Here is a 19,975-nt window from a genome sequence, read left to right as displayed (position 1 = left end):
ACAGGACAACATATACACTAGTGTGGGGGTTAGAAAGACGTTGTTGTTATACAGTATATTTTTAGATATGATTCAAGTGCCAACATTTTCTATCAAAGAAGTGTGCAATCAGAGTCATTTTAAAAAGAAAATGTAAGTCATAATACACAATGTATAGATGATTGTGGTGTATAATAAAATACATCACAATCGTCTTAAGAGACATTTTGCATTTCAAACTAGAGAAAGAGATTACTTGTGTTTTTGAAACCTTTAGAGAAGGATGTTATGAGCTATGTCACTTTCTTCTTCATTTATTCTTTTTATAGCCACTGCGTGTTTCAGTTTTTCCCCCAACTGCTGACTCTCTTACTTGCACCTTATGTATTTCATCATATCATGTTTATCATCTTGGAATTTGTGTTAACAATAGGTGCTATCTTAATGGGAAACTCAGATAAGCTTCCTGAAAGGTTGCTGAACTAGATTTTTCTCTTGACACAAAAGCCGTATCAACATTTTTCACTCACTTAGCATGACGGGTTCCTACTAAGTAAGTAGAAGAGACTCGAGAAAGAGATTGACATTACAAAAATGTATTTACCTCACATTCTAGAATCCGTCTATAACAGAAATGTATCTTGTGTCAGCATCAAATGCATTGTTTGAAAAAAACAAAAGGCTCTCCATAGAAGCTTTGGATTATTTTTACATTGTCTGTTTCGTGACTGGAGCTGTCATCTAATCCTTTGTTTTTTCAATTCAGCGAGGCACGAACAAAAAAGCCTCCAAAATAATTAGAGCTGCTTCATCAGTGTTGAATTAAGTTTTTTCTCCCGGCTCAAGTAGTTCCCACAAAGACAGTTTGATGTATTTATTTTATGGGTCGCTCAGCTGAATAAAAAAAATAATTCTTTTGAACCCTCCCACTGCCCAACATGCACAGATGCACAAAAATCATCCGTCTGTTACCTGAAGAGATGCCAACAACATGCCAGTTTTTCTGCCCGACTTGGCCCTTCCCTCTGAACGATTTAGTTGCCAAGTGGAGGCATCTTGCCAGACTCAGCGAGCAGCTATATGCCCGACCTTTTAGCAACCCTTCCTTTTTAATCTGAAAACCTGCCACAGAATATTTGACTACTACTTATGTTTACTTATACTACTTGACTGTTGATACTATTTATGAATTCCCTTACCTGAGATAACAAGGTAAACACATTTCCACTGTTTCTTGGAGGCCTTGTGTGTTTCCAGAGGTCTCTGAATAAGCAAGCCAATTGCTACTCATGTAAAAAAGATTGATTCAGACATGATGTGCTTAGAATAATATACATTTGGCTTCATGTAGTGAGCTATAAGTGGCCGTGTACATGTGTTAAATACTTTTATTTCTTTTTCTCTCTCCCTTTCTTGGCCCTGGTCTGACTGTGTTCTTCTTCCAGACGCTGATGCAGGTGAGTTCTTTTTTTTTTTTTTACTTTATATGTGAAACATTAAATTCATCCATGAACTGCACATTACATGTCCGGTGCTGCAGTGAAAACATCGAAATAATGTAATCTCTTTAGACGTTACAGAGGAAGCTTGAAATTGTGGGAGCATTGTTGCATCACGTGATGTTTCGGGACAAACACAGCGGTGTGGCTTCTGGCCAATGTTTTTTTTTAGTTGACCTACAATGTTGGATTTTCAGTTTCTGTTCTTGAGATGTTTTCTCTGAGTTCTCTTGATAACCTGAATGCAGCCACCAAAAAAATCACAAAGCCTTACAGTTTAAACACATTTAAATGTTTGGTCACTTACAAGTAACCAATAATAACTTAGTTCAAGTTATCTCACTACACATTTAGATACTAACACTTCCTACCCTGAATGCCTACTGTGTGTTCACACAAACACCTTCTGCTCATATAATGGTGCCTCGTGAAATATGGACTGTGTGTGTGTGTGTGTGTATGTGTGTGTGTGTGTGTGTGTGTGTGTGTGTGTGTGGTTGTTTAGCAGTGTAGAACAGATTGATTGACTGATCTATAGAGAGCAGTTTTATGGTCACATGCTGGCTCCTATTGCAGGAATCAATAGGTTCTTCTGAGTTGTAGTGCAGACGTGTGTGTGTGTGTGTGTGTGCGTGCCATCTTTTAAAGCGTGAATGTGTGTGCAGGAGGTCAATGTTTGTCTAGAAACGTCACCACAAGCAGCAGTTAAATGTTGCTCAATGCCGTTGCGTGACTACATGCATCCACTGAACTTCTGTGTGTGTCTGCAGTCATCTGTTCATACTTATGTAGGCATGAGAGCATTAGCTTGTTTGTCTATGATTGTTAGATGCTTTTGTTTGGATTTTTTTTAGTGTAGCCTCTCATCTGCCTGTTTCCTCTTCACAAAGATACACTGATTGTCATATTTTTCTCCACCCTGCCAGTTACGCTCAGCTCCCTCTCTTTTCCTACTCATGTACTGAGACAAGCGCTTCTTTCCCATGAATGCACATGCATACACACACACATTTTTCACCTTACTTCAGTCTGCCTGACTCTCTCTTTGATGAGCGCCACTCTCCCAAATATCCTCTTTTTTTGTGCTGCTCCACTTTGTTCTATAAATGTAACTCTAAGGATTTGTCAGCACGCTTATTAGGAAGATATAATTGTCAAAGTAGAAGCTTAAAAATAGCTTCCCAGCTACAGTGTCTTTTTTTGTTTGTTCAAGCAGCATTTCCCTTTATTATGCTGTTTTGTTCTTTGTGAAAATGAACCAGCCAATTCAAAAAATGCAATAGTTTTTGTATTATATGTGTCATGGAAATTTGAAAAGATGAATTCACAGAGAGCAAGTTGTCTTTCAGAGTTTTATTGGAATGAACAGAGTTCACATTTGCAAAAATCTCCCAGTTTGCTAGGCTGAGGAGATACTGTATGAGGCTCAGTGTCAGTATTTGTACATACAGCCTCGTGCGTCACCCATATTCGTCACCCTAATAGGTATTTTTAATTAATTCACCGTATCTCTAGGGAGTTTCTTTCGGTCTCTGCTGAGAATTAAGACTTGAAGCCTGAATCATTATCTGCCTTTCCTCCTTAGACTTTCAGTCTCTGCCTCTTTCTAATGAGAAGTAAAAGTTATGGTGATCCACAGCTCACCTTTATGGTAACTGTTGGCAACATTTTCACACAGAGAGCAGAGAGACAAAGTCTTACAATGTGCTTTTGGCTATAAAGGCAGGCTTAAGATAATAACATAAGGGTATAAGTTTCCATTTCAATATGTAATCGAAGACATTGTTTGACAGTGCGTGTCAAAAACAGTTTTATTTTCCTTACCTCTTCTTTCTGTCTGATAGAGTGCAGTATAATAATCCAGTGTGAACTCTCAGGTATTGGGATTAGTTCAGATTTGGGGTACGGTACTTTTATAATTCAGGATGATCATTTAATCTTTATTTGGACATGTTTTACTATAACATGTCACGTTTTCGTCTTGAAATACAGGGCCACGCCTTGCTCTAATATTGACTAAATATTCACTCATCAAGTGACAACAACAATGCCTGTGGAGTTTAATCTCAATATGGCGACATCAATTCGCACTGAATATTAGATCTTGATATTATGTAAAATCATCATTGCCAGTAGGAGAAGGGACTTTCTCCTGCAATCCAATGAAATAAGCACAGATGCAAAAGTAAGATGATCTGAGCACAGCTGGCCCTGTTCTCTGATGTTCTCCCGTAGTTCCGGCTCTGGTAAACATGGAGCCAGAGAGGTCAAAGTGTCACTAGAGAATGGCGAGATCTCACCCACGATGCGAGCACGATGCCAGCTTCAACCCACTTCCTCCTATGTCCACCGCTAGCTCCAGCCAAAGTCAACAGATGGCATTATGACTCATAGCAGGGGGTTGAATGTGAAGGCGAGTGACAGAGAAAGAAGACGAGCAGCAGAGGACAGATACAGACAGAGGGCAGGATATAGATATAAGTTCATTAGTAGGTGTGGTGCGTTTGTGTGTTTAAAAGGAGATGGTTTTTTTAAGTTGTTTATATGCGTGTGTGGGTGTATGAGATGAGATGTCAAGAGCAGGATGAAGCCACTGATTGATGACTTTGTCTAAAAACTAGTTTGTTATTTATAAATCTAAAAACTGTGCTTGAAATCACTCTACTTCAGCGTCTTTCACAGCATCCTGCTAATGCATTTTGCCAGTGGTTTGTTATTGCAAACCAGAGTTTAGAATGAAGATAATCTCTGTCTTTTGATATTACAGACTACACTGAGAAAATGTTGCCGTACGTCATTTCAGAGTTTCTCCCCTGAACAACATGAGACAGCAGAGTTTGTGATGTATATGTATACATCCTTTATTAAAAGGCCATTAAGGAACTGCAGCCTTCATATTCAGGAGAGAATAAGTACTAGAGTGGTTTAGGATGTTGAGTCAGACAAGTAATTTTTCAGTGGGAGGAAGATTGATAAGAGAAGGGAGGAATGAAGAAATGCAAGATATGGAAACACTTCAACAATTACAAAACTATTAGGAAACTTCAAAGCTGTAACAGAGGTGCAGGCGTGTGTCAGAGAGAGGACCTCTTGTTGTAAAAAAAAATGGAAAGATTGCAGATTAAGGGAGGAAAAAACACCTTAACTTGACATTCAAATTTCCCCACAGATATTTCTTCTAGATTGCTGTACCTTATGTATCATCCATTCATTTAATTATTCAATTCAAACTGCAACCGAAAAACATTTTCCACTTAAAAAGTGAAATCTAATAAACATTTTTTAATTTATTTTACATCATGTCATCCACAGACCCTTCACAATCTTTTCTTCCTCTCCTTTTTGTCTCACTCTTCATCACCCCTTACTTTCACTGTTTTTGGCGACTGTGATTGCCTCGACTGCTCCCTTCCTCTTTATAGGCCCTATATTACTCTCTCTCTCACTCCACTGATCACATGCTCCCTCTGCCCCCTCCCCCCTACCTATTCTGTCACAGCTTGCAGTCTTTTATGTGTGCAGGACTTCATTGTGGCTCCCGGGGGGATTGTTGCCTCAGTCCTCCCCTCCTCCATTGTTACGGGATCTAGCTGTACAACTTTTTACATGTGACAGAGAGGTAAACAGGAAGTTTCAACAAATGAGCGATAACTATGAGAGGTTTGTAATGTAAACCCAATTTATTTACTACTACTCTCTATTACTTCAACCTGGTTATTTGAAGCAAAACAGTGTGCGTGTAGTGTGTTTCTAACCAGCCCTCCTATAGCACACTACAACCAGGGACTTAATAATACATTTGTTGTGTTTCTTTGTTTGGTCTTTTTGAAGAATCTTTTCATGATCATTTTGTCCAACAAATATACACACCCTTCCTTTCATCACATATGTTTGAACAGCATATTAACAGCAGGATGCCAAAACTCCTGTTTAACACATTCTCTGTATTTTTCTTTCCTGTTAGGCTATACACTGTTTATCCAATGGGGATATATATTTTTAATGTCAGTACTCTCCATACTGACATGTACAGTAACAAAAATATTCTCAACAAATAAACAGCCTGCCATTCACCCCCCTGTAAGATTTTGCCATTACATTTATATTCAGGATCATAGTTAAACTATTTCCTTGGTACCCTCATTAACACCCAGCTTTCCTCTTAAAGTGTATATGTTTATGATGGTTGTGTCATTCTTATGATGGGTTGTATTATTGAACATGTAGCTGGTATGTTGTCTACCCAGTGGACAAAATAACAAGACACACCTTGTTATATAATGCCAAAGTCATATAATCTTTGTGGTATGCATTCATTTTGGGGCCCCTGGTTTTCATATAGGCCTGAGGGTCTGGTGGTATCCGCCTGTGCCGTTGGACACTTGTGCGCTGCATTCTTCCACGGTCCTGGCTGATTTAAGGTGGGAAAGGGGGGCTCCGGGCGGGTGTTTGGGGAGCAATAATGTCAGCTTGATTAAGCAGGAATAGTTTCTTAGGCGCGGACAGATGGAAAGCTGCCTCCACCAAAACTGCGGATGAAACCTCGGGCGCCAGAATAGCTGCGGAGGTTAGAGGGGAGCCTTAAATCGCGGTGTGGGGCGGGGAGGAAGCACGACGCGGCCGCACATGTGCAGCCCCCCCGGCCCCCTGTAAAATGAAATGTTTGATCTCCGGCAGCCGCGACGGGGTCAGCGGGGCACGAGGACGCTGTGACAGCTGTATGATAATGAGCGCCCGCGGCACATCCACGCGGCCTAAGCTGGAGGCAGGTGGCGCGGAAAGTGAAGGAGCGGCACGAGCGCGCTGCTGTTGGCTGACAGTCATCCGGACTCGTGAGGGATGCGCGTGCGTTTCTCCGCTGCTCTAACTTGAGGGATATTTTAGGGATGCTCTTCTCTCACCGATATTTATTATTATAAATTATTATTTATTAAGTTATTTATTCTCTTGTTAATGCGATGCTGTTGGATGTCAGTGTGGTAAAGATGAAGATATTTGGCAGGCTGGACTTTATGCTGGTGAGGAACTTTATTTCTTTGGCTCTGTCTGTTTTCTTTAGCCTGCAGAAGGTTTTAATTTTTTAACACTGACCGTACTTTTAACTTTACCATTTCTAATTTTGTGCATTGAAATTTTGACAACAGTCAGTACAAAAGCTCACATGCAAAGCCATGCATACTGGGGTAACTGGAGCTATTAGAAAGTAGCAGTAAAGACGTTGATGTGTGAAAATACTTCATGTTGTCATTGCTAAATAGAATTTTGCAAGAACAAATTTTTCTCTTTTTGGTCTTTCTATCCTCAAAGTTGATGAAAATAGCTCATTTCAATATGTAGGAGGTAGTCTTCTGTGGTGCTTGTATGCATGTGTATCTGTGTGTGTGTGTGTGTGTGTGTGTGTGTGTGTGTGTGTGTGTGTGTGTGTGTGTGTGTGTGTGTGTGTGTGCATGTCTCTGTTGGAGGAAACAGCCAGCAGGGAGAAACACTGTTGTGTCACATCCCACCATGTTTTTACTTCACATGGCCTCAGTGCTTCCACACAAACCTGGAAAATAACACACATGTTGCTTCAGATCAATATGGCGGTTTTATTTTAATATCAAGCCACATGTGACTTCTCTTTCATGGATTCCACACTGCTCTATACAAAGCAAGCAAGAAGACGATCAATGTGGTTTTCTGAAGAACACACATAACAATAATGTATGTTTGTGTAGTTGTCTGCCTGTCTGCAGCTTCCCATTTGCCGAGTATTACCTTGCCCCAAACCAAAGGACTTATTACTAATAGTGAAACCTAATCTCAGACTTATCTCCCATTTAAATCAGTTTATCTTTTGTATTTCAACTCTGTGTGAACAAAGAAGATAAAAAAAAGTTTTAGCTGTCATCTAGATAACCTGATGAACAGATGGCCAATCGGGAGAGGATGAAGTCATTTGTGAAGAGACGTGTGTGAAAGAAAATCAATTCATAACAGAGGGATGATGCATTGTGTCAGTTCAGCTACTGTATGTGGTGCTGATTACGTTCAGGTGGACTTTTACACTTATCACTCCACAATGCCACCTGACCTAATCTTCATGCAATCCATTCAGCCTCATATTAGCTTCAGCTGAACTTTGCAGTGTATTTTTGCACAGAAAGAGAAGTTGTCCACTATCACTTATATTGGAAACAAGGGATCTCTTTGCAGCCAGCGTGGACAGAGGGAATGATTACATCACCGATAACCATTTCATTGTACTGGCTATAGTTTATAGAGTTTAGAGGATGACGGCAGTTGTTTTTGATGACACTGGTGGGGGTTCTTTTGCCAAGAAGGAATGTATACTGTATCCAGAGAAATGAACAAAATAATGAAAAACTCAGCCTTTATAGTCCACTAGTTTTAGGCTACTGGTACATTGGCTGCTCACTGGAAATGAGATCATGAAAAAGACAAGAAGCCAGACCCTAGCATTGATCTTGTACACCTATGTGTTCTCTCCACAGGACTTTTCCTACGATGACCCCAAGTTGGAATTCAATGTGGATGCGCCCAATGGTGTCGTCATGGAGGGCTACCTCTTTAAGAGGGCCAGCAACGCTTTCAAGACCTGGAACAGGTAAAAGAGAAGAGGGAGTGTGATAACAGAGTGGGAATCCAGTCTAACTGAAGCTAATACGATAATCAGTGCACATGCAAAACATGCAATAACAGGGTAATGTAACTGGAGCTGCAACGATTAGTTGACTGACTGAAAATTAATCACCAATTATTTCTATTAATCGTTTTGAGTCCTTTTTTGTTTTTTGCTAAACTTCTCTGGTTCCAGCTTCTTAAATGTGTATATTTTCTGCTTTCTTTTATCTTTTATGGTATTAAACTTAATATATTTGGGTTGTGGACTGTTGTTTGGGACAAAACAAGACATCTTACATTGCATCTTGGGCTTTGGAAAACGATGATTGATATGTTTGACCATTTTCTAACATTTTATAGACCAAACGACCAATCATTTATTGAGAAAATAATCGACAGATTAATCGATAATGAAGCTCCAAATGTAACAATAAAAATGCATGTTTTGTTAGGAGAAAGTTTGTTTGTGACATATTTTTAAAAAGGGTTCAAATATTTTATACCAAATTCTTAGGGCTGAAATGTCAAGGGCCTGATTTTTATGTAGAATTACTTGAAAATTTAAAATAGTTTATATGAGGACAGAGATAACTCTCCATTTGCCTTATCCCAAGAGTCAGTCAACACAGTGTTTTTACCCCAGCAGACCTGATTTCAGTGTGGAGGCATTTGATTTATATCTAACTTCATGTCTTCTACCTCCTCAAGGCGGTGGTTTTCTATACAAAACAGCCAGCTCGTCTATCAAAAGAAACTCAAGGTACAGTTTGATTTTATGAACGTGTCATGGGTGTTTTTTTTATGCAAGGAATTCCTGGAATTCACAGTACTGGAATTCACATTCCAGTACATGTTCTGTGTTTGACATTTAAGAGTTGGCAACGTCATTATTGAGGTTGATCTGATTGTTTCTAGTTTGCATATCGGTGGAAGAGAAGTGATTCATGTAGTGACTTGTCCTTCCCTGCCAGTAATGAGGAAACTGATTTGCTTCATGTAGTTTAAATGTGATACTCCTCTCTGCCAATGATAGGACTCTTTGACAGTTGTGGTGGAGGACTTGAGGCTGTGCTCAGTCAAACCATGTGAAGATAATGAGAGGAGGTTCTGCTTTGAGGTGGTTTCACCCACTAAGTAAGTTTGTGTTTTTTTTGTCCAAACAGCAAATTTCATCCAAATGAATACATTCTAAAAATGTCTTTTTTGATATTTTGCCGGTATGTTTTTTGCTTTGCAAAGTAGTTGTTACATGTTTGCATTTGGAATTGACTAAGTATTTTAAAGCTGGCTTCTATAAACCTGCAGGAGCTGCATGCTGCAGGCTGAGTCTGAGAAGCTGCGGCAGGCATGGATCCAGGCAGTCCAGGCAAGCATCGCTTCTGCTTACAAAGACATCGCAGACAACTATTACATTGAGGTATGAACACACTCTTTACACACAGCAACAGTCACATGATAACACACACGTGCTACTTTTTTGCGTGATGTGTCTAGTCTGGACAAAGAGTAAGCTTAAGCCCCACAGAAACTTGACCACATGTTGGTTCAGGGTCGCTACAGAATCACCTGTCACCTTCTGTCTGTGCAGCGTTTAGACCGGACAGCCTCGCCCTCCACTAGCAGCATCGACTCTGCCAGCGAGCCCAGAGAGAGGGGGGAGAGGGCGGATAAGGGAGTTCGGGGAGGGGGAGAAAGCCTGCTCCAGAGGGTACAGACCCTGCCAGGAAATGAACTGTGCTGTGACTGCAGCCAAACCGCTCCGTGCTGGGCCTCCATCAACCTTGGAGTGCTGCTCTGCATCGAGTGCTCAGGGATCCACAGGTAACTGCACTTTACACAAGGAGAGAGTTTGTGTAGAGACAATGTGAGAAGAACAACAGTTGAGCTGATCCACAATATGAAAGCCTTTTTTTAAATTTAAACCAGGTGACTATTGCATACGGAGTCATGTAAATTCCCTTCTCTGTCATCAAACACAACACAGAGACAGAGCACATGTGGGATGTGAAAGGTGTAGAGCTACTGTCTCTGAGATGTCAGTGTGTGTAAAAATAACAATGTATAGCAAGGTGATCCAGGAAAGTAGCCAGCCCAAAACAAAAAAAGGTGAAAGCATTCCTACATTTTTAAAGCTGGCTATTTATAAAGATGAAAACAAGTTTTATTTTCACACGTGGGGAAGTCCTCACTTTGAGCTTCCTCTTGTTATATCACACTCTGCAGAAGTGACTTTTGGCCTTTTTCTGTTTGTTTTTTTATGACAATCACATAGTCAACCATGTGCATCAAGCCATCACATTTTATTCACAGGTAAGGTTTTGATTGATGATTTCACGGCGATATACAATTGTCTGCTCTGATATGCAAGTGTTTGTCTAACACAATTCCACTTTCCATTGCACTGACTCATCAATCAAAGCTCTGTTGTGAATAAAGATAACACACCAACAGTTATCAAGACAGCTGTAACAACAGATCATTTTGGAAAAATGTGAAAAAAAACCTACAAACATTTGTCTTATTTTTTTATCAGTTGTCAGTGGTTCATTTGAAGTCATCAGCTTGGATGCTTAAGTAACAAGACAGGCCTTTTTTAGGCTTAGTTCAAGAGACTTCCAGAGTCTCTTCAGTGTAGGGAAACAGAAAATGTTGTCCACTAGCTTCTGCCACCCCCGCCTGCTGGAATAGAGGGGAGGAAAAATGTGCTAAAATCATCTGGTTAAATATAAACTCTTCTTACCCTTCAATTGCTTTATATAATCTTTTTCTTGTTTTTGTCTCTTTCAGGAGTTTAGGCGTACACTGTTCTAAAGTGCGTTCACTAACGCTAGACTCATGGGAGCCAGAATTACTCAAGGTGCGTCTCCCCAACACATTTGCCTACAGCTTCTCCTGTCTGTGCTGTGCTTTTTTCCCCACTGGAGTTGCATTTTTAATTGCTTCAGTGCATATATGCTGTTTTTTTAATTGTCTCTTTCTGTCTGTTTCTCCTAGCTAATGTGTGAACTGGGGAACACTGTGATCAACCAGATTTATGAGGGAGCCTGTGAGGAGCTTGGCGTGAAAAAACCTGGACCGTCCAGTTCAAGGTCAGTGTTTTAATCCAGCTACAGCATTTGGCAAATAAACAAGGATAGCGACATTCCGATTCCTTCAGTAGCCCATAATAGAAATTGGTCTTCCATCACGCTAGTCAAGATAGTTATCTGTATTTGTCATGTCAATATGTAAAATTGTCAGTTTATGATTCTGTCCCTCCAGACAAGAGAAAGAGGCCTGGATCAAGTCTAAATACGTGGAGAAACGCTTCCTAAAGAAGATGAGTGGGAGCGAAGCATTGGTGGAGGGTGAAAGAAAGTCCCGACCCTGGACAGTGAAGAAGTGCCAGCGACACAACAGCTCTGTTCGGGCCCCCAATAAGGCTCGCAGGAAATACCACCGCTATGAGCCCGGCAGCGCCTCACCTGCAAATCTCTCTGCAGGTCAGTGTTATGATTACGGGTGCCACACCTTATGTGTAGTCTTAAATCTTACCTCAAGATTCATGTAAATAAAGTCAAGAAAATTTTCTACTAAATCATACTAATAGGAAGTGAAATCTTTCTTCTCTTTCTTTTGTCTTTCGGCAGCAGCCGCAGCAAAGTTTCGCCGGGACTCCCTGTTCTGTCCAGATGAGCTGGACTCACTTTTTTCCTACTTTGACACTGGCTCTGGTCCTCGCAGTAAGTCCGCAACACATCACGTCAGTACAATTGAGGGATGATTTGTTTGCATAATAATCTAAATATAATTTGAAGTTTAGAATAGAAATAATTTAGGACATAACATTTTAAGATCATTCTAATAAAATCACTCACAAATTTAAATTCACATTGCGATTCCTTGACAGGTTTGCTGTTAATTGTGCAGTTCTACCAGTGATGGTGGTGTGTGTATGAGCGGTACAGTATGTGCTCTGTAATGATTAACGTGTCCGTGGCTTGGCACTGCTTGGCCCCGCAGGTCTTAGCAGTGACAGTGGTCTGGGAGGAAGTACCGATGGCAGCACTGACATCCTGGTGTTTGGCTCAGTGGTGGACAGCGTCACAGAAGAAGGTGAGTCAAGGGCATGTACTGTATAAATATGTATATAAAGTAAGGGTACATGTGTGTTTATGCACTGATGTAAACATGCACACATTGGGGACAATAAAATTCTGATAAATCAAAGAGATTGTGAGAAACCTGATATACAGCTTCATGTTTTTCTGTTGTGGATTGTAAATGTAAAGTAATTTTGAACTTCGTATGTGCAAGTTGGTTTTCATATAGTGCAACAATCATATAAAGACAAGTCAAGATAAACTGGCACCATCCCTCAAATTAAAGCTGCATTTGCTTCTGAGAGAGTTTGAATCTTAAATCATCCCTCTTCCTTTCCATCATTGCACTTCTCCCTTTCCCCAACCAACCCTCAGAGGAGGAGTCAGAGGAGTCCTCCAGCGGTGAGGTGGAAATTGAACAGGAAGTGTCTTCAGACCCCGAGGACCCAAGGGAGCTCCATCCGGGGGCGCTCCTCCACCGATCCTCCCGTCTCCACAACCTGCCACTTATGGCGGAGGCATTGGCGCATGGGGCTGATGTACACGCTGCAACTGAGGAGGAGGAGGGAAAAACGCCACTCATTCAAGCCGTGATTGGGGTGAGACACTATTTGTTCTGCCTGCAAGATTATTTCGATTTTAATTACCGAATTCTTCTTTAATTTATTTTAAGGTTCAAAGTTCAAGGAAGTTAATTGTCATTCCAGAGCGTGTTGGTACATGACAGGGAACGAAATTAGATACTCAGCAAATTAGGTTTTACTACTCAGCAATAGTAAAACAATAAAATCAATAACAAAATCTGAAGAGGTACATGATAAGACATTATAAAACAGAAAGCCATTCTTAACAGTGGTATAAAGTTGCATTGCTCAGTAAGATGCAGCAGTTAAACTATGAGATAATTTCAGTGTGATGCAGAGTTTATCAGTCTCACAGCTACCGGGAAGAAGCTGTTCTTTAGCCTGGTGGTTCTGGCCCCGATGCTGCACAAACTCCTGCCTGAGGGGAGGTTGGCAAACAGTCCATTTGCAGGGTGGGTGGAGTCCTTTATGACTAAAGAAGCCTTATTCCCACACCTGCTGATGTAAATGTCACTGATAGTGGGCAGGTTGCTGACAGTGATCTTCTGTGCAAATTTAACTACCCACTGCAGTGCCTTTCTGTCTGCAGCAGAGCAGTTGCCGTACCACACGATGATGCAGGAAGCGAGGACACTCCCCACCAAACACCTAGAAGCGCACTGCCAAGGCCCTTCCGTTAGTCCACAATCATCTCCTTTGTTTTCTTCACGTTGATGCAGGGGTTGTTTGCTCTGCACCAAGCCCCAAGTTGTTCCACCTCCTGCCTGTACTCTCTTTGGGACAGGGATAATGGTGGCAGTCTTGAGGCATGTTGGTACAGTCGCCTGGGAAAGTGAGGTGTTGAAGATGTCCGTCAGCACCTCTAAAGCTGGTGTGCACAGTCCCTAAGGACCTGGCCTGGTATGTTGTCCAGGCCAGCAGCCTTGCAGGGGTTGACTTTCTGCACATCTACTGCGGTCACACTGAGGGGCAGCTCACCTGGTGGCAGGGTGAGCCTGGTGCTCGGAGAGGCATCGGACTCCTCAAAACGAGCGTAAAAGGTGTTGAGGGCATCAGAAAGAGACGGGTCCCTGGGATATTCTGTGTCTCTTTTGTAGTCAGTGATGCTCTTGATGTCCCTCCACATGCTCATCATTGATCATTGGTGCAGAAGTGACCCTGGATTTTGAGAGAACACAATCTACTGGTCTTAACAGCAGCCATAAACATCCATAGCCATAAATGATTATAAACAAGGGTGAAATCTCCACCCTGAACACGCCTGCTTATTTTTACAGTTTAGTGATAAACTCACAAGGAGTCACTAAAACACCAGTCATGTTAAATTCTTAATAACCAAAAATGTGTCTAACTGTCTCTCTGCCAGGGCTCTCTCATAGCTTGTGAGTTCCTGCTTCAGAACGGAGCTGATGTGAACCAGAGAGACATGAGGGGGAGGGGCCCTCTGCATCACGCCACCTACCTGGGACACACTGGGTAAGAAAGACCTGCGAATTGTTAGGAACATGTTATGTGCTTCTGCTTTCTCTGTGACTTCTGGTTAATTTTTCAGCCTGAATGTCATAAAAATAAAATGTGGAAACTGTAGTGTTAACATAACATCCTTTCAAAAGACAACTGACAAACCTCTTGTTCCAAACATTTCATCGGGGTTGTGTGAGGAAACATTTTCCTCTGCAACACTAACGGAAACTACTTTCAGCCAAATTTTATAGTGGCCCTGATCTTTGATCTTTCTTGCCTTATAAGTGTACAGTATCTTCAGCAAAAGCAAATGAGAAACTACAGGACACTGTACTATCAAAGAACTGAAAGATCTCTGCTACTCTCACTGAATGACCTACGTCTTGTCTCGCTGACATTGTGGTTTTTCATCACATGCTGTTCCACAGCATCAGGAGGTGTTTTTTTTTAAATTATGTGTGGGACAGCTTAAACAGGCCATGAAAAAAAACTGTAAACAGAGACTAAAGCACAGAGAAAATGGCAATATCTATCCACAACTATCAGTTTATTTAAACTTTCTCCTGGTCTTTTTGCAATTTATTCCTCATATTTTTACCCATTTCACCTCTTACAGTTTATCTGATGGTGTCCATAGTCCTCCTGTTCAGCATTCTTTTATCTGTCTGTGTCTTTTGCACAGCCAGGTGTGTCTGTTCCTGAAGAGAGGAGCATCACAGACAGAGGTGGACGAGCAGGGTCATGACCCTCTAAGCATCGCTGTCCAGGCTGCCAACGCAGACATCGTCACCCTGTAAGTGATCCCAATTCTTCTTAGACCTGAAACACTTCTTTAGCTTTTCCTGTGTTAGCAAGTTCGTGATTAACATTCATACATTGCTAATCATTCACGCTTCAGAACTGTTGAAATTTGAGTGATCGATCAAGGAAGTGCTACTCAGTGCTTTCCTTCAAAAGTAAGAAGTGCCTCAAACACCATCTGATAAACAGTTTTTTCAGTTATTTGACTGCACTGTTTTAATATCAAAATGTAACTTTAATGTATTATGATAGAACTAAACAAATCTAAATATCAGTCAATAGAATTAGCAGAAGGTGATTTTTCTGCATTGTATCATTCATTGTTAGTGACACAATATTGTCTTTACTCTCTCTTTCCCTCCCTTCCTCCTTCCTCTCATTCACCACTACTTACCATCTCACCACATTTCCATTCTCAACATCTCAATCCTTTCACTCCCTTTGTATTTCTATCTTTTTTCACCTGCTTCCCTGCCTCTTGTATTATTTAATTTCTCTTCTGCTTCCATGTGTATCCCTCTTTTCTCCTCTGTCCTATGTCTTTCCTCTGCCCTCTCTGTTCTTCAGATTGCGTCTTGCGCGGATGAACGAGGAGATGCGAGAGGCGGAGGCCCCCTTGGGACAACCAGGTCAATATCCCAGCAGCAGCCCCACTGAGCAGCAGTATAGGAAGTGCATCCAGGAATTCATCTGCCTCACCATAGAAGAATGCTAGTGGTCAATTATGTATCCAGGAGCATAACTCGTGCTCTCTCTCTCTCTCTCTATACACTATGTATGTGTATGTATATATATATACACACATATACCTACACTGATCAGCCACAACATTAAAACCACCTGCCTAATATTGTGTAAGTCCCCCTTGTGCCACCAAAACAACTCTGACCTCTCGAGGCATGGACCCCACAAGACCTCTGAAGGTGTTCTCTGGTATCTGGCACCAAAACGTCAGCAGCAGATCCTTTAAGTGCTGTAAGTTGCGCAGTTGGGCCTTTATGGATTGGAATTGTTGTTCCAGCACATCCCACAGATGCTCTATTGGATTGAGATCTGGGGAATTTGGAGGCCAAGGCAACACCTTGAACTCTTTGTCATGTTCCTCAAACCATTCCTGAACAATTTTTGTGGTGTGTCAGGGCGCATTATCCTGCTGAAAGAGGTCACTGCCATCAGGGAATACCGTTGCATCCACATGAATGCCAGGACCCAAGGTTTCCCAGCAGAACATTGCCCAGAGCATCACACTGCCTCTGCAGGTTTGCCCTTTTCCCATAGTACATCCTGGTGCTATCTCTTCCCCACGTAAACAATGCACCAGGCCACCTTATTCCATTGCGCCATGGTCCAGTTCTGATGCTCACGTGCCTATTGTAGGTGCTATCGGTGGTACACAGGGGTCAGTATAGGCACTCTGACCTCTGACAGCCTAGCCTTCGCTTCCCATGCATATCAATGAGCCTTGGGTGACTATGAGCATGTCATCGGTTCACCGGTTTTCCTTCCTTGGACCACATTTGGTAGGTACTGACCACTGTAAAGTGGGAACACCCCACAAGACCTGCTGTTTTGGAGATGCTCTGACCCAGCCATCACAATTTGGCCCTTGTCAAAGTTGCTCAGATCCTTACGCTTGCCCGTTTTTCCTGCTTCCAACACATCAACTTCAAGAACTGACTGTTCACTTGCTGCCTAATATATCCCACCCCTTGACAGGTGCCATTGTAATGAGATAATCAGTGTTATTCACCTCACCTGTCAGTGGTTTTAATGTTGTGGCTGATCGGTGGTATATACCTTCTAACTGGGAATCTAAAATAATCGTGTAGGAGAAGTTGCCCTGATCTCAAGTCTTTTACTTATGTAGATCAAGGCTTATGGGTAACTTCTTGGGAACAGGGCGTCTGAAGAGAGAGAGCCACTCACTTAATGTGGGGGTGCCTCGTGTCATAGGGAGACCCCTGATGGACCTAACTCTACTGACAATACAGTCATCACCTCCATTTTTTCTGCATCGCCACTACATTTCTGCTTGCCATTTTACTCGGCACCACCCATGCAATGCTCGCTACATCACACACAAAGTAAAATGACATCTGCTTTTTGGTGTTTTGTTAACAAAGTTATCCTCTAACTTATCATAATGTGGTGTGACCTCTCGTGTGAGGGTGTGGGTTTACTGTTGCCTAACAGCTCTTACCTCTGAAGAATCTCGCTGCATTAACCCTCTACACTTTATATCTATCCGAACCATCTATGTACCCATCTCTTCTTAATTGGAGATGTAAATATGCATATTCAGAAGTTATATGGGTAATCTTTAAACTATGTACTGTGGCATGAGGTGAAAAAATGGTATTTGTTCCATTATTAAAAGAAATAGAGTAACTGACAAGCTACAGTAGAGGCAGGCAGAGTAGTTTACTGTGTATAGAGCGAGGTCAGGAAGGGAAATAAAATGTAAAACTGTGACAAAAATGCTGAAGGGCTTTCAGGGGGAAAAGACCCTTGCCTGCTTTGTAAGATACTTTGTGACATGACGAGTGAGTGAGCGAGTGAGTGAGTGAACAGGAGAGTAAATGAGCGCATGTGTCAAAGAATACTGAGAGACAGAGTAAAATAATATGCTATTATGATACATTATGTAAAGGAAAAAAGAAACTGTGCACTTTTCCCATCTACAGTATTATAATTTTGTTTATTTTCATTCAGTTAGTGTGGCTCTTTTATTTGTACATTGTTTTTGTCCACTAAAGTTACTATCTATCTATCTGTTGTCTATTTTATTTCTGTCTTTTTATTTATGTTTATCTCCCCAGAGGACCAGTGCAATGCATTCTTGGGTGCAGTTTACATCTGCATTTCTGTTAATGATTGTTATTTTAATATCAAAGCATTCATTGGAATTACTGACAGGAAGTCTTTATATCACATCATGTAATAACACTCATAAAAGGCATTTTGCTTTTGTTTTCTCTTTGGAACGGCCTTACGTTTCTATATATATTGTAATCAGCATTCCAACACTGATAGCTTATCAAAGGAAATCCTAGTTATGTATTCCGTTTTTATTTCACTAATTGCAGTCGTTCATTGTTTACTAGTGAGGATGAGAATTGGGTCAATTGTGAAGGTGATGTGCAGACAAACCAGAGCAGCAAGAACTAAGTCTCCGGGCAGTGCAGTTAGGAAGTGTATAAAACTGGATTTGCATCTCACCCTTAAACATTTCTTTTGTTTGCCGCTCTTTACAGAACAAAGGTGACTTTATTGGTATATAACCACAACTCCATTTTGCTGTAAATACTCATCCATGTTACAATATCTGTGGTGAGATTATAGAGCACATTTTAGTGCAGTTTACACACTTGTGGGGTGAAAGGACTCATGTCTTCCCTTGCTGGTCAATGCTTTCAGTAAACTCTGCATGCTTTGCCAGAATTGTTTTTGGGAAGGTCAACATGATTTGCATTCTTAGCATGATAAGATATTTTTCTATGGTTTGATCACTTCGTGCAGTGCAGTCCTGTGAAATAAGCATGTACCACCATGATCCCTCTGGTGTCAGATGTTCCTTCCTTTTTGCACCTCTCTGCCATTCTTCCGACCACAAACCAAGTCTTTGGTTTATCTTCATCATTTCTGTCTTTTTTTTTGTTTCTACAAACGCTTATAAACAGTAATTTTAATTATTATTTTTGTAATGTTGTGGTTTTATTTTCCTCTGCCAAAGACTTTTTAAAGGGAAAGTGTCTGACATTGTTGTATGATATCACCGTTTTTTAAAAACTGAAACTGTTGAGAGTAGATACAGCATAGTCTTACCATGCTTTGTGAAGTGACAGAGTGGTAGAAACACTGTTGGTGTACTCACATGTTCAAAAGAGGTTACAGAAATGTGACTGACCTGAGTTCAATGTACTGCAAGAAGTAGAACCAGTCTAGGGGGTGATGTGAAGCTACTGTGACCAAACTGTTAAGGGCTCTCGCCCTAGCAGAAGTATTAAATGTTGTGTCCTTTGTGTTTATTGACATTGGAGTGGTTGAAGGTGCTGTCTCAAAGAAAACATGCTGTAAATAGTACACTTATGTATTTTAACTCGACGCCAACTGCCTGCCTCTCAGCATTCAATCACGGATCCTGACTGTCTGATCTGTTCTATGTTTGTCTTTTTATTCTCTTCCAAAACAACCTGTCAGGCAGAACTGTAACACAGTTCTGCATTACTTGGAGTTGTTCTTCTGTTCACTGACATTTGGATATCTTTGGAATACTTTCTTCCTTGTCTTTAGAAGCACTGAGGGGAAAAAAAGAAAACAAAATGCATACAATAAAACTGAGAAACTCTTGATGAACTAACCCTGCTTCCTGCTTTTTGCTCCTCATTTCTGTCTCCTCTCTTATGTATAACATTCTCTCAACATCACAGCAATACTTGGAAGAGGTTTAAGCTAATTGCTCTAAATTATGAATTAATACAATTCTAATTGTTTGCAGAAACATAGCTATGTTGAAACCTTGCCAGGTGTTGGGAGAATGCTACAATCTGGTTGGGTGTATCTTTTGGTCTAAAACAAACTTTTGGGTTGCACTTGGCTTATTCAAAGCAGTAAAACCTTAATGATAACAAATATAAAGGAGGTGCAGAATGTCAACACTATACCTATTTATATGCCATTATTTAAAGATGACTTTAGTCTTTAGGGTATCAAATAGTGTCTGAGTTTCTAGCCTGTAGCAGCAACACTGTGCCTTGAATAATTCAGTGTCTCCAGTGTGTAAAACATTTATGTGATCTCACAAGCATTGTTACACCATCTCTGAAAAATGTTCTCACATGCCAGAAATGTCTAATTCCTCACCTTACATTAAAGGAGAACAACAAATATCCAACTGGGTAAATAAACACTGACTGACATGTCATTGCTTTTGTTACCACAG

At 41.0% G+C, this 19,975-nt stretch overlaps 1 protein-coding gene across 7 annotated transcripts in view; it reads left to right on the top strand.

Moving 5' to 3' along the window:
- The window catches only part of LOC121894527 (arf-GAP with coiled-coil, ANK repeat and PH domain-containing protein 3-like), a 62,373-nt gene that overhangs the window by 40,632 nt on the left and 1,766 nt on the right, over positions 1-19,975 (top strand). For 2 of the 7 annotated variants that reach the window (XM_042407180.1, XM_042407178.1), the window contains exons 10-24: positions 1,425-1,436; positions 7,973-8,085; positions 8,811-8,862; positions 9,136-9,236; positions 9,408-9,519; positions 9,691-9,923; positions 10,890-10,959; positions 11,097-11,191; positions 11,364-11,584; positions 11,732-11,824; positions 12,105-12,197; positions 12,560-12,783; positions 14,135-14,244; positions 14,915-15,025; positions 15,601-15,662. In XM_042407180.1, coding sequence (XP_042263114.1) covers positions 1,425-1,436; positions 7,973-8,085; positions 8,811-8,862; positions 9,136-9,236; positions 9,408-9,519; positions 9,691-9,923; positions 10,890-10,959; positions 11,097-11,191; positions 11,364-11,584; positions 11,732-11,824; positions 12,105-12,197; positions 12,560-12,783; positions 14,135-14,244; positions 14,915-15,025; positions 15,601-15,662 — 1,702 coding nt within the window. Of the gene's footprint in view, positions 1-1,424; positions 1,437-7,972; positions 8,086-8,810; positions 8,863-9,135; positions 9,237-9,407; positions 9,520-9,690; positions 9,924-10,889; positions 10,960-11,096; positions 11,192-11,363; positions 11,585-11,731; positions 11,825-12,095; positions 12,198-12,559; positions 12,784-14,134; positions 14,245-14,914; positions 15,026-15,600; positions 19,969-19,975 lie in introns of those variants that run through there. The other 5 variants (XM_042407179.1, XM_042407176.1, XM_042407181.1 and 2 more) reach the window with 4 other exon arrangements.

Source organism: Thunnus maccoyii, chromosome 3 (assembly GCF_910596095.1).
Source record: "Thunnus maccoyii chromosome 3, fThuMac1.1, whole genome shotgun sequence".
Taxonomy (NCBI): Eukaryota; Metazoa; Chordata; class Actinopteri; order Scombriformes; family Scombridae; genus Thunnus; species Thunnus maccoyii.
The sequence above is the reverse complement of the archived record's forward strand: the minus strand, read 5'-3'. Positions and strand labels throughout refer to the sequence as shown.